The sequence below is a fragment of the Natator depressus genome, chromosome 8 (assembly GCF_965152275.1).
Source record: "Natator depressus isolate rNatDep1 chromosome 8, rNatDep2.hap1, whole genome shotgun sequence".
NCBI classification, from domain to species: Eukaryota; Metazoa; Chordata; order Testudines; family Cheloniidae; genus Natator; species Natator depressus.
This window is the reverse complement of record NC_134241.1, coordinates 15,853,365-15,873,358: the sequence shown is the minus strand read 5'-3', so window position 1 is coordinate 15,873,358 and position 19,994 is coordinate 15,853,365. Positions and strand designations below refer to the sequence as shown.

Here is a 19,994-nt window from a genome sequence, read left to right as displayed (position 1 = left end):
TAAAGAGTTCTTTGAGATTTCTAAAAGGAAAACACTGAAGTCACAGACTGCATAAGAATCAATACCAAAAGTTACAGCCTTTCACCACAGTGAAAAATCACAGAAGCTGTGAAAGCCAAGTATAAACAAAACACAAGCAAACACTTTCAACGTATGTATTGCTGACAAATTAGAGACTAGTACAGAGAGCCAACAGCCTCCCTATATAAAGGTTACAAGTAATTTCCATTATAAAGCCCTATTTTTGTCCCCCTATAAATCTTTGACTTGAAATGGGATATGACCTAAAACTGCCATATTTACTTTAAAGGCAAAGGAAATTATTTTTGCAATCTATGAAGGAGAAAAAAGAAACATTTCTGAATTTGAGTTAGTTATTTAACATTTGAAATGTTGACTTGTGTGTGACTTGCTTTGGGTCCTCCCAGCTCAAAATCTCCAAACTTTCTAAATCTCCCTGAAAATTCATGCAAAGAGAAAAAGTTGTAATTAAGCAAAGTGATTAACTGTTTTTTATTGTAGATAATTTTGTGCCCAATTTTGTGTCCACTGATTTTAATGAGAGTTGTGGCCCAAAGCTACTCACATTAATGTAACAGGAAGTTTTTTGCCATTCACTTAAATGAGAACAGGATCAAGCACCACAGCCCTGATCCTGCAATTTGATACATGCAAGTGAACCCCCGTAAGGCTCCACCCACACGGATAACACAGAATCATCTGTGGCCTTGTCTCAAAGGACAAAATGGGTGTTTTCTTCAACACTGTTAGCTCAACTGAGTTAATTTAATGCAACTGAAAAGCCATCTTAACACTCATTAAGCCACAGGCTAGGTGTCTGTCTACACATGGAGCTGTTCTTAACTCCATAAGTGGACACACTTATTCCAGAATAAGAGTGCCTTGGTCCTGTTTTGTTTTGTTCCAGAATGAGTGCCTTGTTCATAGGTTAAGCAAAACAAGAACAAGGTACTCTTATTCTGGAATAAAGCGTGTCCACACATGGAGCTGTTCAGGAATAGCTACTGCACTTGAAATTCACACCCTACCTTAATCCGAAACAACTTTCAAATGTAGACAAGCCCTCCAACCTTAGGGTACGTATATACAGAAAAAGTTGTGCACGAGTCAACCACCTGAGCAAGCTTGAATCCAGCAAGCACAGGTAACAATAACTATGAAGACAGTGCAGCGCAGGCGAGCCAAGTACATACCTACAGACCGTGCTGGACTTCTACTCCCCGTGCTAAAGCCAATATTGTTACTCATGCTAGCTGGATCATTCAAGGCGCCACCCTGCATGGTAAGGCACATGACAGGCCTCTTCACTCCCCTCTATCTAACTCAACTGAGCTAACAAGAGTGAGGAAGAAATAAAAAGCACCCAAGCCCCTTGGAAATTTCATGCCATCAAAACTTCACCTAAATGACAACAGTACATTTACCGATCACATCCACTAACTGCAAGAGCTAAATAACAAGGAAATGAATAGTTGTGGACATAATAAATCTAACCGTGCCCACACAATAAAGCATAAAATAAACATGTCCCTTGCATTTGTTTTCATGCCTTAGCAATTAAAACCTCACTTCAACTGGAAAACTGAATATAACCTTAACTACGGAGTTGCTACTGATAACCTTTATATTTAGTTACAATTTCTAAAGACTGCTGGATCTTCCCAGACTCTTAGGTACAGCTACACTGCAATAAAAGACCTGGGGCGTGACCCTGGTTGGCCCGGGTCAGCTGACTATGGCTCACGGGGCTCCGGCTGCAGAGCTAAAAATTGCAGCACAGTCATTCAGGCTTGGGCTGGAGCGCAGGCTCTGAAACCATACGGGAGGTGGGCCTCAGAGCCCAGACTCCAGCTTGAGCATCTACACTGCAATTTTTAGCCCTGCAGCCGAAACCTGAGTCAACTGACCAGGGCTCTGAGATTCGGTGCCACAGGGTTTTTGCAGCGTAGACATAACCTCACCCTGAGCCACTCCAAAGGCTGGAGAGGCCCTCAGCATAACTTAGACAGCCCTAGAAGCCTGTCTAAATTATGGCAGCTTCATGGGGCTCCCCCATGGGACACAGTGCTACCGAAAATTTCCACAGCACTGTGTGCTATGGCCTCATTCCCAACACATCCCTCCCACTTCAGCCCTCCTCTGGCATGTCCCCTATGCCACATCTTATAAGGGGGGTCCCTGAAAGACCGCCTGAAGCTGTCTTCCGCAGTTACCCTGGCCAGCTCCTGTAAGCTGCTCCAACCCCTTTTCTCTAACATAAAGGGGATGGAGTGGGGTTGAGGATCTCACCATATATGACTTAAATCTATTGAAGAAATACAGCAGACTCTGAGCCTAGTGAAAAAACAATAACCATATAAAGCAGAATATACATGATTAGATGAATTGTTGCATCACTTTGACAGCACAAGCATATACTATTTTTGATCAGTATCATATCATATTTGAGCCAATCACAATGGTTAAAAATGCCTAAAGATTAGCTTTTTTTTTTTTTAAATCAAAATCAAACACCATTTTTAGGTTTCTCTTATTGGTGAAGTGACTTAGCCTCCAATCGTGCACCGAGACAGGGCTCCTGGCGGATACAGGGGCCTGCGCACAGTTCTCAGTAGAGGATTAGTACGGGGAAAGAGGACAGATTTTTTTTTTTTCCCTTACACTGACTTTTACCATTCGTTCCTGTTGTCTTTAGGATATCTAGACAAACCCATTTTTTCTGAAACAATAACTGAAAATAACTTCCAGTTTTTGGAAGAAACACTCTCATAAAAACATTTTACACATGTGAGTCGTCCCATGACTCAATGGGGCTGTTTATGTGCATAAAATTCAGCACATGCCTAAGTGTTTGCAGGAGTGGGGCTTAAATTACCATACTGTCCAGGATAATACATCTAAAACCCTTATATTTAGCTAGCCATGGACCAGCCAGTAATTCACCATTGCTATTATACAATCTGAAACCCACTGAAAAATTAAAATTAAGAAAAATGTTAAAAGCAGGATTTCCACCCTCCTCTACCCTTTCATAATCCTGTAATGTAAAAAATTAAGTGTGTGATTTTGAGGTATGAGCCTGTTCTATGGGTTGCTTTCTGGGAGCACAGTTTGTCAGTTGACCAGTTCCTGAAATTAAATATATCCACTGTGGTTATTAACTCAGGGCTATATTTCATGTCATAGTCACAAGTGACTGATCCTGATTCACTGTTGTCATTACAATACATAGCAATATGGGATAAAATTGATTTAAGTTTGACATCTTTAGTGTTAGAAAATGATTCTCCTCATCCTTTCTACAGCTAAATGTCAGCTATGCATCTTTATTTTCATAGCATACGCTTTTGGAGCAAGACAGACTACAGCATACCAATCAATCCAATAACAACATATTTTTTAAGAGAAGAAAAGAAGAAAGGAGGAACTAAGATTTTTTCCCCCCTCTTTCTTGCATGTCCCTTAGGGTCCTGAACTCCAATTACATTTACTCTCAAAGATTCTGTATTGTGACAGCCTTTTCATGGTACCTTCCATTTTCTGATGCTCTTTTTGGAGCAGTGACTATCTTTCTAATCTGTAAAATACCAGGAATACTACAGCACCATAGTAACAACAACCCTGTTATGTGCATGGTTAAGAGGTTAGCAGGACCTGGCAAAATGACAGCTTTGATTTCTTTACAGAGAACAGTGTAATGTCATTCTTATCAGTCAGAGCGGTAACTAAAGAGTAATACAATATTCTCCTTCTAGGGAGCAGCATGCTTCCTCCCCATATACCCGTATGGGCTCAGGACCCAAGACCAGAATTTGAATCCTTCTGTAAGATAGACTATGGCTTCACTAGAAACACTGCACCAGCACAGAGGCAGCACTACATACTGAGCCACTACAGCACTTCCGCGTAGACACCCACTACACCAGGGGTGCGCAAACTTTTTGGCCCGAGGGCCACAATGGGGTTGCAAAACTGTATGGAGGGCCGAGTAGGGAAGGCTGTGCCTCCCCAAACAGCCTGGTCCCCGCCCCTATCTGCCCCCTCCCACTTCCCGCCCCCCTCAGAACCCCCGACCCATCCAACCCACCCTGCTCCTTATTCCCTGACTGCCCCCTCCCGGGACCCTACCCCCTATCCAACCTCCCCCGCTCCCTGTCCCCTAACTGCCCTAACCCCTATCCACCCCCCCCCAACCCCCAAGAGGCCCCCCAGGACTCCCATGCCTATCTAACCCCCCCGTTCCCCATCCCCTGACCGCCTCCCCCCCAGAACCCCTGACCCATCCAACCCACCCCCCACCCCGCTCCCCGTCCCCTGACTGCCCCAACCCCTATACACACCCCCGACAGGCCCCCTGGGACTCCCACGCCTATCCAACCCGCCCCGCTCCCCATCCCCAGAACCTCTGCCCCATCCAACTGCTCCCTGTCCCCTGATTGCCCCCTGGGACCTCCTGCCCCTTGTCTAATGCCCCCACTCCCTGCCCCCTTACCATGCCACTCAGAGTGGCAGAGTGGCAGAGTGGCCACTTATTGGAAAGCCTGGGAGGTGGGCGGGTGCAAGCCGTGCTGCATGCACGGCAGCGTGGCTGCGGGGGAGCAGGACAGCAGGGGAGGAGCTGGGGGCTAGCGTCCCCGGCCAGGAGCTCAAGGGCTGGGCTGGACGGTCCTGCGGCCTGGATGTGGCCTACAGGCCGTAGTTTGCCCACCTCTGAATTACAGTGATGTCAGGTTCTCCAATTGCTGGAGTGAAGCCACTTCCCTGGGAGACGGTAGCTAAGTTGATGGAAGAATTCTTCTGCGGACCTAGCTATCTAAATCGGGGCTAGGCTGGCTTAACTATGTCTCTGAGGGGTGTGGATTTTTCACACCTCTGAGCGAAGTAGCTAGGTCGACCTAACTTCTTCGTGTAGAACGGGCCACACTCTGGCTATGTCTACACTACACTGCTGTGCTGCAGCATCTCCATAGTGTAGACACTTCCTACAGTGACAGAAGGGGGTTTTTCAATTGCTGTGTGTAATCCACCTCCCTGATTCTTTCATCAGCCTAGAACTGTCTGCACTATGGTGCTTCTTCACATCCCTGAGCCTCGCACCTACGCTGATCTGAATTTTAAGTGTAGACCCGGCTTCTGACTCTCAGAGGCAACATACAGATTAATGTTTAAATACTTTGGGATCCTGAGATAGAAAGTGCTACAGAAGTGCGAATATTTGCGTAAGAAGTTTGGGGTGGAGGGAGTTAAGCCTTTTTAAATATCTGAGACCAAAAAAATGACTGAAAACTTTCTTAATGGTGAAAACACTTAAAATCTAAAAATAAATATATATATTAAAAGACTAAATAGAGCTTTATCTAGCTTTTAGACATAAATAAAAAACCCTAACTACGGAGTTGGGAATAATCATGAAAAATGTAATCCTAATGGGAAATCATTTTGAAAGTTTAAAGCACTCTGAAAAGAGAAAGTGATGTTATGGTTTAGTATCTATAGCTTATTACATTGTCATGGTAGTGACACTATAATAAGTAGTAGATAGTAAATATTTCATATAAATTCATTCTTTCCTCAAAAAATCTAATACGCTTTTCACTGCCCATACTGTTGGTTTACTTTCTGCACTTCACTTAGCTAGAACAATTAAGACCAGTCAGTTTACCTTCCTAGTTCTGATGCACTAGCACAATGATGCAATATTTGAATTACAAATGCAGGAGAATGTTTAAATTCAAAATAAAGCATTATTTTAATTAGAAATATTTTAGTGACAGTAAAACCATTAATTTAATTTCGGGTTTGGTAATTTTCAATCCCCGCACACATGAGAAACCTTTATTTTGGAGACCATTTCAGATAGGCCCTTAAAACAACAAAACAAAATTTAAAAAATTATCAAAAAGAAACCTTCTAGCAAGCTCAGGCAGACCCTGGGTCTGCACTGCATAGACAGGAAAAGAAGATAAATACTGTGTGAAACCAAAACTGAAACTAACAGAAACTATGTACAGCAGTGGTATGTATGTGCGCCCGCAGACTGACAAGGGAGCCCGGCCGCCAGACAACCAGCCGCCGAAATGCCACACTCTTCTGGAAACATGAATATGCTATAGCAACAGAAAGGTTGGGGACCACTGATATACAGAATCAAAAGATTTTTTGTAATGCTTTTATACTGATCATAATTATTCTCCTTTGTTTAAAGTAATTAAGGCCCCAACTCTACATGTTAGAATGTGTGGGTGTGAGGGTCCACTCATACTGTCAGTTGCAGGACTGAGGCCTTTGTCTGTCTAGTTTAGAGTTATGTGTCTTCAAATATTTTGCTAGACACATGGTCCAAGCAATATACATTTCCTTGCCACAGAAAGCCTGAATCATGTGGAGTGAGGGGATGGAATTCAGCTTCCCAATATGTGGGCAGACTGTGGGGCTCCACTTCAGCTTCTTTATTGTTAATAATAATTGTTTGTATATCACAAACAATATGCTCAGATAAGGAAAGTTTCTGCCCAGATGTAAAAGGAAATCTAGAAGAGGGAAAAACAGAAATTTAAAAAAGATTAACTCTGCTTACGGACATTGAAGAAGAAAGTAGTTTTTAGGAAATATCAGAATAAGATAGCAGCCCTGACGATTGGGAGATCATTAAATGCAGTAGCTTGCAACGTGGAATTACACACAGACAACTAAGGCCTTGAGAACTGGGATTGGGAGATAATTAAATGCAGTAGCTGCAACATGGAACTACACCCAGACAACTAAGAAAGAAAGAAAATTAGCTGAACATCAAGACTAGCAAGATCACTTTACGTGCAGATCCATCCGTTGTTGCACCCGCGTCTCCCCCCCCCCCCCCCCCCCCCGTCTGCAGCCAATGGCCAATTTCATACCAGTCTACAGAGAACTTCCATTCGATCCATCACAGAACAGGCACCAAGCACTGTGTGGCTGCTCGACTCATGCCCATCTTCCCAGGCAGAGCTCAAATGGCATGCAAAACCCTATTCTGACCCTCTGCGCTTGGATAAGTTTATATGTCACATACATTATATTATCTCAACAACATAATCTGAATTCCCAAAATTAGGGGTTTTAGTTTAGAACTCTTCTATCCAAAAGACCTATTATGGAGAAGGTGCTTTAACCTGTCAGCTACAGTGAAAAGTCCAAAACGCCCAAATAAATGTTACATCTTTGGTTTAGTTTACTCCTGATTGAACACTATTATCAGCACCAGGCAAATTCCTCCCATTAAATCATACTGATGCTAACACAGGATTCTGCTATACTAAGACACATCAGACACCCCCCCTCGCCCCCCAAATTCCACTTGTACACTCCCCCAGGCAGTACTGTGTGTGCATGCAATGCCACCAGGCGCAGTGAAGCCCCCTAGTGTATGTTGTGATCACACTGCTGAGCGTGGCCTAGCTGATTTTGTGCAGATTTTCATGCCCGCTTGGCCAGGACTTCTGTTCCCGGAGGCTGATGTCCAGTTGTTCCCCCAACCTGTAATTGTAGGGGTGCCATGGGCTCTTAGCCAAGGGACAGGCATTGGCTTTTTGAAGGGGGGTTTACAATCCACACCGTAGTTTTCCTTGGATGGTCTCCCGAGCCCAGGCTCTAGGGCGGGTCTCCCGGGCCCCTCTACCCACCAGCGGCCCAGGCTGCAAGTGGCAGGGAGCTGCCCGGGACAGGAGGAGCGGCCCGGGGAGCCGTGTGTCGCCCTGGGTGCTCGCGGCCCCACGCCCACGGCAGGGGCAGCAGATTCGCGCTGGCCCAGGGCTCGGGGTGCCCGGCAGAGCCCTGGGGAGGCGGGGCGGGGCGGGCCTGGCTGCTGTGGGGTCACTCCCCCCCCCCCCACGCCGCGGAAGAGGGGCTCTGCTCCCCGCCCCACACCGGGTCCCACGTCCCCACCGCGGCCGCTCCCTATCTCGACCGGGGCGGGGGAATCGGCCCTCCCCGGAGCCCCATCAGCCCAGCCGTGCGGCCTAGAAAGCCGCGGCGCTCGCGTACCCGCCCTGCCGGGCCTCACCTGCTGGTATCGGCCACTGCTGGGCTCGGCGGCCGCCGCCGCCATGGCGCTGGAGAGGGAGTGTCAGGCGGAGAGAAGAGACCGGGCGGAGGCCCCGCGGGGCTGGCTGGGGTCGGAGGGCCCAAAGACGAGTCGGGGTGGCTCTGGAGGCGGGGCGGCTCCGCTCAGACCCCCCCCGCCGGCCTCCCACACTGAGTGGGCGCTGCCTGCCCCTGCTGCTGCTGCTGGAAGAGGAGGATCGCAAGCGCAGCGCTGCCGGGTCACTGGCTGCTGCCTGCTCAGCTCCCACCACTTCCCTTCCCCCCGCTGCTGTCACACTCCCTCCCTCCTCCCTCGCTGGCCCGGCCCTGCCGCCTCTCCTGGCTCACTCCTGAGGCCGGGGGCCATCCTTCGCACCTGCCCTCAGCCACGAGTCAGCTCGATACTGATTGGGGTTAATCGGTACAAAGGGGAACGAAGGGGCATTCCCAGTTTCCCACCTTCTGCAGGAGCCAAGCACTTTCCTAAGGGCCGGCAGTGTGGAGCCTTCTGAAATTGGTGCCTTGTGGTGTCTGACACCCTGGTGTCATGTCATACTAGATCCATCCTAGGGCTGGATCCTACAAACCCATTCCAAGCCTTAGCATTTCCCATTTTTTTAACAACTGACTGACCACCAGTTAACGAATTGGGAGTAGCTAAATTAATCCCTATTAAATCATCTTTAGGCTGATGCTGTCCTGATTAACCAGAACTCAATACTACGGCGACCAGATGTCCCGATTTTATAGGGACAGTCCGAATATTTGGGGCTTTGTTTTATATAGGCACCTATTACCCCCCACTCCTGTCCCGATTTTTCACACTTGCTATTTGGTCACCCTACTCATTACCATACACTACAGCTGCCTGGAGAAAAGGACCATATCTTTTCATACCGTTGTACAGAAATTACCACAATAAAAACTTAATTCCAATAAGGACAGCTACATGGAACAAAAATAATAATATCAATAGTTTAATCATTAGTATTGGCAAAATATTTGTTTAGGAGCTGTCCTTGTCACAGTCTGGTCCAGCCCTACCCTCCAAACAGACATCATTTGTTGTTAAGTAATACAACTGCTGAATCCGACATGCTGCTAAGCTCCCTGGTCTGGGTAGTGACTGATCACCGTTCCTAGCTCTTGGTTTCCTTGACACACTCCCCTGATGCAGACCCCATGTCTGCCACCCTTTTTGGTCAATGGGACCTTACAGTCCAGCCCCCTAGACCTGGAACCACTGCCTCAGCCCTCCCAATACCACAACTTGCTTCAACAGGTTCTCTGCAGTCTGCAGAATCCACCTGGCACGTGAGTTCTGGTTTTCCTAGTTTCACCTTTCAGGAACAGTGTGGCAGTAAAGCAAGGAACACAGGCTTAGCAAAGGAACACACATCTACACTACAGAGACTATACTGACATAGATCTGTGGTGTAGATACAATCTACGCTGACAGAAGGGGTTTTTCTGTCAGTGAAGGATTACCACCACCCCCCCAACAAAGTTAGCTATGTTGATAACTGAAGACAGCTTCTGACATAACTATGTCTACTCTGGGTATTATGTTGGCATAGCTACATAGGTCAGGGTTGTGGCTTTTTTCCACACATGACGCAGCTATGCCAATATAACTTTTCAGTGTAGACCAGGCCACGCACTTTGTTCTTAAAAAGTACAGGGGAGTTACCAATCCATGGAAACCAACAAATTCCACAACATACCCCGCTCCCCAGTCTGAGCTCATCACTTTTGTGAGGGGTATGGAGCAAGTCATTTACGGGTGGCAAAGTCCCTCCTGCCTCCACTCAATCCATCTGAGGCTTCAGTTTCTGGGGGCTAGTCTACACTTAAGTGCTGCATTGGGGCAGCTGTACTGATGCAGCTGCGCCACTGTAATGTGTCTGGTGAAGACGCTTTATGCCTATGGGAGAGAGTTCTCCCATCAGCATCGTAATAAATCCACCTTCGCGAGAGGTGAAAGCTATGTTGGCGGGAGAAGAGGAGGACGAGAGAGAGAGGAGTGAGCAGCGGGTGGGGGGATCTTGTGGGAGATGGTGGAGAGGAGCGGGTGGGGGGGACCTCGGGGAGGGGGCAGAGAGGTGTGGGTGGCAGGCCATAGGGGAGTTGGTGGGAAGAGGTTGAGTGAGTGCATGGCCTTGAGGGGAAGAGGCTCAGTGGGGGTGGGGCCATGGTCCAGGAGCCAGTGCTCCCATCCCCACATTGCTCTCCTCTGTACAGCAGGCTTTGCGGAGGCTTTGCCAGAGTTCAGTTGTTTGATGGCTTTCATAACTTCCTCAACTGATGGATGTAGGTCAAGATCCTCTTTGATGGGTTTCTCAGGTAGATGATCAAGGACATGCCAATCAACTGGTCTATTGAGTAGACTATTGAAGTGTTCAGCCCATCTCTGTACGATTCCCTCCTTGTCTTTAATGAGGGTTGTTCCATCTGCCGACTTCAAAGGGTCTGTGCCAGATTCAGGTGGTCCGTAGGCTGCTTTGAGAGAGTCAAAGAAGATCTTTGTGTTGTCTATATCTGCATAATGTTGAAATTCTGCAGCTGTTCTCTCCCACCACTCATCCTGCATCTCCGCGGTTCAGGCTGGACCTTGCTCTGTAGATACTTACACCTATTTTTCTTTGAGATGGAAGTGAGTTCATTCTGCTATTCAACAAATGCTTTCTTCTTGTCACTTAGGAGTTTGGAAATGTCCTCATTGTTCTCATAGAACTAATCCTGGTATACCCTTTTCTTTGGCCCCAGCATTGATTTAGCTGTGTCAATAATCATGTTTGAACTGGTTCCATTTTTCTGTTGGGTTACCAGTGATTGGCGGGCAGGAAAAATCTTGTCATTAAGTGACTGCTGAAACTGCACCTAATAGTTGGTATGCTTGAGTTTTGCTATGTTGAAGGCTATTCTATTAAGTTTGGGGTGCTTGAGCTGTGAAGGGACTACATGCAGGTTGAGCACTGCTCTTAGCAATCTGTGGTCTTTCCAGCATTCTGCACCACGCATGGCTCTGGTAATTCTGACATTGTGGATGTCTCATTAGCGGGTGATAACATAGTAGATCAGGTGCCATTGTTTGGACCATGGGTGCATGCATGTCATTTTATATTTATCATTTTGCCAAAAGATGGTATTAGTGATGAGCAGACTGTGTTCTGCACATTTACCCAAGAGGAGGAGTCCGTTGCAGTTCATCTTTCCCATTCCATGTTGTCCTATCACACCTCTCCAGTCTCTGTTGTCTTTACCAACTCTAACGTTGAAGTCTCCCAGCAGAATGAGCTTGTCATATGCAGGGGTTAATCTGATGATGGAGCCCAGGTCAAAGTAGACCTGCTCCTTTCCTCTGTGCTGGTCAGTGTAGGTGCATAGGCACTGATGATAGTGACATGCTGTAAAGGATTCAGGGGAATCGAATTTTCATGAGCTGTTCATTCAGGCCAACAGGAAGGCCAGGGAGTTGTTTCAGGAGAGACATTCTTATGGTAAATCCAGCTCTATAGATCCTGTCTTGATCCTCTGCTTCTCCTATCCAAAAGAAAGTGTAGTTGCCTCCTAGCTTACTGATGGAACCTTCTCCGGCCAGTCTAGTCACTCAGTGCTGCAATATCAATGTTATAGTGGGCAAGTTCTCTGGAAACAAGTGCTGTTCTTCCCTCAGGTCTTTGTGCATCACCTCCGTCCATAAGGGTGCAGATATTCCATGCTCCTAGAATGAGTCTTTTCTTCTGTTTTTGTACTGCTGTAGGATGATCTCCCAGCTACGGTAATCTGGCCAGATGTTATGGGGCAGGCAATGTTTAGGACACCTTTTCTAACCCCTTCCCTTAAAAAGGGTGAGCTGTGCTATCCTAAAAAGGGCTGCTCAGTCGTCTAGGATGCTGCCGATTGCTGAATTGCCTTCATGGCCGTTGAATCACAAACTCATTTCCTCCACCCAGTCTGCCAGAACAGCCTTTGCATGCTAGAGAAAGGCAGTTTTCCTATCTTGCTGAGGGTAAAAGACCCATCTGCTATCCTCACTCACCTCACCTGGTTTAGCCTGCTTGTTGAAGTGGTTTATCAGGGTGTGGTCAGTGTCGCATGCAAACAGCTACTTGGAGCCACAGGTGAGAGCTGGGTTTAGGTGGGCCAAAGCAGAAGAACTACTCCCTAAGGAGCACAATGTGTTCCTCCAACAGAGGTCCTACCCCTCTCTAGTATCCCCCATGATTAAGCTTCTGTTAAGAACCTAAGAGCAGCCATACAGGGTCCAGACCAATGGTCCATCTAGCCCAGTATCCTGTCTTCCGATAGTGGTCAATGCCATGTGCTTCAGAGGGAATGAACAGAACAAGCAATCGTCAAGAGATCCATCATCCCCTGTCATCCACTTTCAACTTCTGGCAAACAGTGGCTAGGGACACTCAGAGAATGTTGCATCCCTGCCAATCCTGGCTAATAGCCATTGATGGACCTATCCTCCAAGAACTTATCTAATTCTTTTTTGGCCTTCACAACGTCTCCTGGCATAGAGATCAACAGGTTGACTCTGTGTTGTGTGAAGAAGTACTTCCTTCTGTGTGTTTTAAACCTGCTGCCTATTAATTTCATTGGGTGACTCCTCGTTCTTGTGTTATGTGAAGGAGTAAATAACATTTCCTTATTCACTTTCTTCACACCAGTCAAGATTTTCTAGATCTCTATCATATCCCCCCTCAGTCATCTCTTTTCCAAGCTGAAAAGTCCCAGTCTTTTTAATCTTTCCTCATACGGAAGTTATTCTGTACTCCTAGTAATTTTTGTTGCCCTTCTCTGTACCTTTTCCAATTCCAATATTTTTGGGGGATGGGGCGACCAGATCTGCACACAGTATTCAAGATGTGGGTGTACCATGGATTTACATAGGGGCATTATGATATTTTCTGTCCCATTATCTATCCCTTTCCTAATGCTTCCTAACAATCTATTAACTTTTTTGACTGCTGCTGCACACTGAGCAGATGTTTTCAGACAACTATCCACAATGACTCCAAGATCCCTTTCTTGAGTGGTAACAGCTAATTTAGACCCCATCATTTTGTATGTATGGTTGGGATTAGGTTTTCCAATGTGCATTACTTTGCATTTGTCAACACTGAATTTCATCTACCATTTTGTTGCCCAGTCTCCCAGTTTTGTGAGATCCCTTTGTAACTCTTCTTAGTCTGCTTTGGTCTTAACTATCTTGAGTAATTTTGTATCATCTGCAAATTTTGCCACCTCATTCTTTACCCCTTTTTCCAGATCATTTATCAGTATGTTGGACAGGACTGGTTCCAGTATAGACCCGGGGAGACACCATTAATTATCTCTCTGCATTCTGAAACCTTTCCATTTATTCCTACCCTTTGTTTCCTATCTTTTAACCCATTATTGATCTATGAGAGGACCTTCCCTCTTATCCCATGACTGCTTAGAGCCTTTGGTGAGGGACCTTGTCAAAGGCTTTCTGAAAGTCTAAGTACACTATATCCACTGGATGACCCTTGTCCACATGTTTGTTGACCCCCTAAAAGAATTCTAATAGGTTGGTGAGGCGTGATTTCCCGAGGCATGATTTCCCTTTACAAAAATCATGTTGACTCTTCCCAACAAATCATGTTCATCTATGTGTCTGATAGTTCTGTTCTTTACTATAGTTTCAACCAATTTGCTTGGTACTGAAGTTAGGCTTACCAGCCTCTAATTGCTGGGATCGCCTCTGGAGCCTTTTTAAAAAATTTGTGTCACATTAGCTATAACTCCAGTCATCTGGTATAGAAGCTAATGTAAATGATAGGTTACATACCACAGTTAATAGTTCTGCAATTTCATGTTTAAGTTCCTTCAGAACTCTTGGGTGAATACCATCTGGTCCTGGTGACTTATTAAACTTTAATTTATCAAGTTGTTCCAAAACCTCCTCTAACTCTAATGACACCTCAATCTGGGACAGTTCCTCAGATTTGTCACCTAAAAAGAATGACTCAGGTGTGGGAATCTCCCTCACATCCTCTGCAGTGAAGACTGATACAAAGAATTCATTTTGTTTCTCTGCAATGGCCTTATCTTCCTTGAGTGCTCCTTCAGCACTTCAATGATCCAGCGGCCCCACTGATAGTTTAGCAGGCTTCCTGCTTCTGATGTACTTCATTTTTTTTTTTTTTTGCTATTAGTTTTTGAGTTGCTCTTCAAATTCTTTTTTGGCCTGTCTAATTATACTTTTACACCTGACTTGCCAGAGTTCATGCTCCTGTCTATTTTCCTCAATAGGATTTAACTTCCAATTTTTAAAAGATGCCTTTTTGCCTCTAACCACTTCTTTTACTTTGGTGTTTAGCCGTGGTGGCACTTTTTTGGTCCTTTTACTATGTTTTTTTTCAGTTTGGGATATACATTTAATTAGAACCTCTACTATGGTCTTTTTAAAAGCTTTCTGTGCAGCTTGCAGGCATTTCACTTTTGGGAATGTATCTTTTAATTTGTTTAACTAGCTTCCTAATTTTTGTGTAGTTCCCCTTTCTGAAATTAAATGCTACTGTGGTGGGCTTCTTTGGTGTTATCCGCCTCCCCCCCCACTCCCCAGGGATGTTAAATTTAATTATAATATGGTCGCTATTACTACGCAGTTCAGCTATATTCACCTCTTGTACCAGATCCTGTGCTCCACTTAGGACTAAATCAAGAATTGCCTCTCCTCTTGTGGGTTCCAGGACAAGCTGCTCCAAGAAACAGTCATTTATGCTGTCAAGAAACATTATCTCTGCAGCCTGTACTGAGGTGACATTTACCCTTTTAATATGGGGATAGTTTAAATCTCCCAGTATTACTGAGCTTTTTATTTTTATAGCCTCTCTGATCTCTCTGAACATTTCACAGTCATCAACACCATCCTGGTAAGGTGGTTGGAAGTATATCCCTACTGCTATATTCTTATTATTCAAGCATGGAATTTCTATCCATAGGGATTCCATGGTACAGTGTGGTTCATTTAAGATTTTTACTACATTTGACTCTGTGCTTTCCTTCACATATAGTGCCACTCCCCCATTCTATTCTGTCATTCCTATATATCTTGTACCCTAGTATTACCATTTCCCATTGATTATCATCATTCCACCAAGTTTCTATAATGCCCGTTATATCAATATCCTCATTTAATACCAGGCACTCAAGTTCACCCATCTTAGTATTTAGAGTTCTAGCATTTGTATTAAGAATGTATAAATTTTGTCACTTTTTAGCTGTCTGCCTTCATGTGATGTAACTGAAGGGGACTCCTTTTAATTTGACTGTTTCTCATCAGATCCTACCTGTACCTTATCATCTTCCATCCTCTCCTCCTTACTAGGATACAAAGAATCCCCATTAATAGATCCTCCACTGAGGGATGTCTCTGTCCAAACCACATGCTCTTCCACACCTATTGGCTTTCCCCGAGTCCTTAGTTTAAAAACTCCTCTTTGACCTTTTTAATTTTACCTGACAGCAATCTGATTCCATTTTGGTTCAAGTGGAACCCATCCTTCCTGTATAGGCTCTTCCTTTCCCAAAGGTTCCACAGTTCCTAATAAATCTAAACCCCTCATCCCTACACAATCGTCTCATCCACCCATTGAGACACTGCAGTTCTGCCTGTCTAACTGGTCTTGCGTGTGGAATTGGAAGCATTTCAGAGAATGCTACCGTGGAGGTCCTGGACTTCAACCTCTTACCTACCAGCCTAAATTTAGCCTCCAGGATCTGTCTCCTATATTTCCTTATGTCACTGATACCTACATGTACCACAACCACTGGCTCCTCCCCAGCACTACATATAAGCATGTCTAGATGTCTTGAGAGATCTGCAATCATTGCACCCGGTGGGCAATTCACCATGCATTTCCCCCAGCTATCTATATTTCTAATGATCAAATCCCCCACTACTATTACCTGTCTCTTCCGAATAACTGGAGTTCCCTCCCCCGGAGAGGTATCCTCAGTGCTAGTGGATACCATGACATCATCTGGAGGGAGGATGCCAACTATGGGATCGTTTCCTTCTACTCCACTTTGATATTCTCCTTCCCTGAGACTATCGTCCTCCTCAGCAGCACAGAGGCTGTTCTGTTCTGCATGTAGTTGCAATTTTCATTGGTTGTAAGTTGCAATGATAAAAAGTGCTTTGTAATTTCTGGAGTGCCCAGTTTGCTGTAAAGAGGCATCCTCCCACAGCTGAGGTCTTAGCAAGCACACATCTCATACCCTCCTCCCACCCAGACTGGATTACTCACAGCTGTGCGTTGTTAACCCAGGCACGTAGTTAAGGCTCTACAAGTCATGGAATATTGTGGGGGAGGGGAGATAAGTATACCAGTGGTGCCAAGATGGCATGGAAGGAGGTATTATGAGCACACTCCTACTCCCATTGAAGTCAGTTGTAGAACTAACTCAATGATTTCAAAAGGAGCAGAACTGGGCCCTGTGCTTTTACAAGGCCTAATGGCTGTAATGATTCCCCAGGGTGCTGGGGGAGTATGCTAAGCAGCAGCTTTTGGTATCTCTTAGTAAAGGGGTAGGTTATGCTCCCTCCAGTGCAGTTTATTGGCATTTGTTGAGCACAATCATTACCACCCCCTGCTCCACCAAGACAATCCCCGTTCACGGGGTGGCCTGCACTGATGGTAACATCAGCCAACTTCCTCCTTTTGCTGTCAGCTGCCTCTTGAATGGATGAGTAAGAGCATCCATGCAGATTCAGCTACTATTTGGCTCGATGAGCACAAGGCACTCAGTTTGTTACCGCTATAACTTTTTCAGTTAAAGTTGTGATTTTTTTACTGATATAGGCCAGGTCTACACTATCAAGTTTGGTCAGGCATGAAAATACCACATACCCTAACTGACAAAGCTTTCCTGGCAAAACCCCCAGTAGACACAGCTATGCTGACAGAGTGCTTCTGTTGGCATAGCTAACATTGTCCAGGGAGGTGGTGATAGCATGCCAACAGAAAAACTCCTTCTGTTGGCATTTGCTGTGTCTGCACTAGGAGGTTCTGCCGTATAGCTATACTGGCAAAGCATTTGTAGTGTAGACAAGGCCACAGTTACAGCACTACAATCCTAGTCTGGATGCAGTTATGCTAGTATAAAGGTGCCTTATACCAGAATAGCTTATTCCCCTTCCCATATGGGACTAACTATACTGGTATAAAGCAACTTTATCAGTACAGTTAAAGTATCACAACTTTAGTGTGTAGATAAGCCCTCAGAAAGTTCAGCAAAGAGTTTGGTATAAATGCTTAGCTGCATTGGATCAGACTAGATAAAGTGAGTTTAAATCACAAGGAAGGTTAATTCTGTGATAAGGCTCTGTACTGAGACAATGGAGATATGGGTTGTATGCCTGGGTTTGCCACAGACTCCCTGGGTGACCTCAGGCAAGTCACCTAATCTCTCTGTGCCCCAACTCCCCATTGTTGAGGATAAATTCATTGTGAGCCATTGAGATACTATGGTGATGGGGGCTGTATAAGCATACAGTGATAGTACTGGCAAGCTCTGGGGCTCCTAATGCAGCTGGGGTTTGATGATGACTTGTGTCACTAAGCCCCTACTTCTGACAGACTCAACATCCAAGGCTTGTATCCAGGTTTGGTTGGCAGGAGCCAGACAGTTTCATGTTTTTCCTTCTTATTCATCTGTTTTGTTCTTTTTTTTCCCTTTTTCTTCACACCAGGGGTAAGAGGAGAAGTGGAACATGCCCAAGCAATGAGGGATGTCAGATGGTAAAGCTGAAAGAAGCCATGTCAACTGAGGGATCTAATCCTGTCCACACAAACTTTCCATCTCCTGAATCTCAGCTGATGATTTTCAAAGAGGAAAATAATTATAAGTGACAACAGAGGACACAAATTATCTCTCCCTTCATATCCAGTCACACACAGCACTGACAATACTAGAAAGGAAGCACCATTGAACTGGGGAGGGATCCTGGCTGAAAGATCCAGTCAATAAGGCTGCTAGAACATGTGGTGAGAAAGATCCTTTTGCTTTAAGTTCACTTAGCTTGTTAAAATAGGTATTAGTTTGCATTTCACCTTTTATTTCTTTGTAACCAATTCTGACTTTTATGCCTTATTCCTTAAAATCTATTTTTCTGTAGTTAATAAACTTGTTTTATTGTTTTATCTAAATCAGTGGTGTTTGGATTGAAGTGTTTGGGAACTTCATTTGGGATAACAAGATTTGTGCATATCATTTTCTATTAATGCATTTTATATGAACTTGAATTGTCCAGGAAGGTGCTTGGCAATAGAAGATGCACTGGGGGGAAAATCTGGGACTGGGAGTTGTTGCCTTGATGGTGTAATTCATAGGTGGCTAGCTAAGCACTAGTATAGCTGGCACAGTATAGCTGGGAGTGACTTATGTGCTGGAGGCTGTGGGTGGGCAGACCAGGCATGGTTGCTCTCACAGCAAAGCAGTGAAAAAGGCACCCCAGGGTGGAAAATTGAGGGGACACAGCAATTCATCAGTCCAGATTGTACCCTGGGAAATGTCACACTTTCTTATTATCTATCATTGTCCTAACGGTTCCTAACCTTGTTAGCTTTTTTGATTGCTGCTGCACATTGAGCAGATGTTTTCAGAGAACTATCCACAATGACCCCAAGATTTCTTTCTTGAGTGGTAACAGCTAATTTAGACCCCACTATTTTGTATGTATCATTGAGATTGTTTTCCAAAATGCATTACTTTGCATTTCTCAACTTTGAATTTCATTTGCCATTTTGTTATCCAGTATAGGAGCAGTGGAAGCACTCTAAAAGTGGGGGGAACACAGGTGCTGGAACCGTTCCCCCGCCCCTTCTCCCCAAATCCCAGCAGTGCCCATTCCTCCAAGGCCCTGCCCTCACACTGCCCCTTCTCTCTGAAGCCCCCACCCTTGCACCACCCCTTGCCCAAGACTCCACTCCTGCACTGTCTCTTCCCCCTCAAGACCCATCCTCGCACCACTCTTCCCCTGAGATCCCACTGCTACGCTGCCTCAATCCCCAAGACCCCACCCCCACTTGTTCCTCTCCGCCCCCTCCCTTGCTCACCCTTAAAGCCAGTAAAAAGTGGGAGGGCATACCTCTCCCACTTTTAAAAGTGGGAGGGGCCATGGTCCCCTGATCCCCCATTCCGGAGCCTTTGGCCCAGTCACCCAGTTTTGTGAATCCCTTTGTAATTTCACAGTCTGCTTTGTACTTAATTTTTTAAAGTATTTTTATATCATCTGCAAACGTTGCCACCTCACTGTTTATCCCTTTTCCCAGCTTATTTATGAGTAGGTTGAACAGCATTGGTCCCACTACAGCTCGCTGGGGGACACTCCTAGTTACCTCTCTCCTTTCTGAAACCTATTCTTTCCTACCCGGGGTTCCCTATTTTTTAATCAATTACTGATTCATGAGAGGACCTTCCGCTCTTGTCTAATCCCATAACAGCTTGCTTTGCATAAGAGCCTTTGGTGAGGGACCTTGTCAAAAGATTTCTGGACGCTCAAGTACACTATAGTCCCTGGATCACCCTGGTCCACCTGTTGGTTCAAAGAATTCCAATAAATTCTGTCCAGAGATTGTTGTTTTGGCCACTTTAAAATGAAGCGTTAAAAAGGCAGCTGCTGGTTAATAAATACGGCATTTCAAGAGCTGCAATGAAGCAAGCCAGGATTGTGTGGCCCAAACACAAAGCTCACAAGCGCGCCCAGATTGGTGTAGGAGCCTCCAGGGGAAACCGGCTTTGGAAGCGAAGCGTGAGCAGCGCTCAGGCTATTGCAGGAACCCTCTAACGCCCGCACGCATCTGGCCGGCCGGAGCAGGGGAAGTGCTCGGCTGGGGGAGGATGCCTGGAGTCCGCGCTGCTGAGTCAGCTCC

The 19,994-nt window shown here is 45.5% G+C and overlaps 1 protein-coding gene across 1 annotated transcript in view; it reads right to left on the bottom strand.

The window, feature by feature from the left end:
• The window catches only part of NDFIP1 (Nedd4 family interacting protein 1), a 33,165-nt gene extending 24,801 nt beyond the window's left edge, over positions 1–8,364 (bottom strand). Inside the window, exon 1 of the mRNA XM_074960508.1 lies at positions 8,060–8,364. Coding sequence (XP_074816609.1) covers positions 8,060–8,104 — 45 coding nt within the window. The 5' untranslated portion in view covers positions 8,105–8,364. The remainder of the gene's footprint in view (positions 1–8,059) is intronic.
• Positions 8,365–19,994: the final 11,630 nt, after the last annotated feature.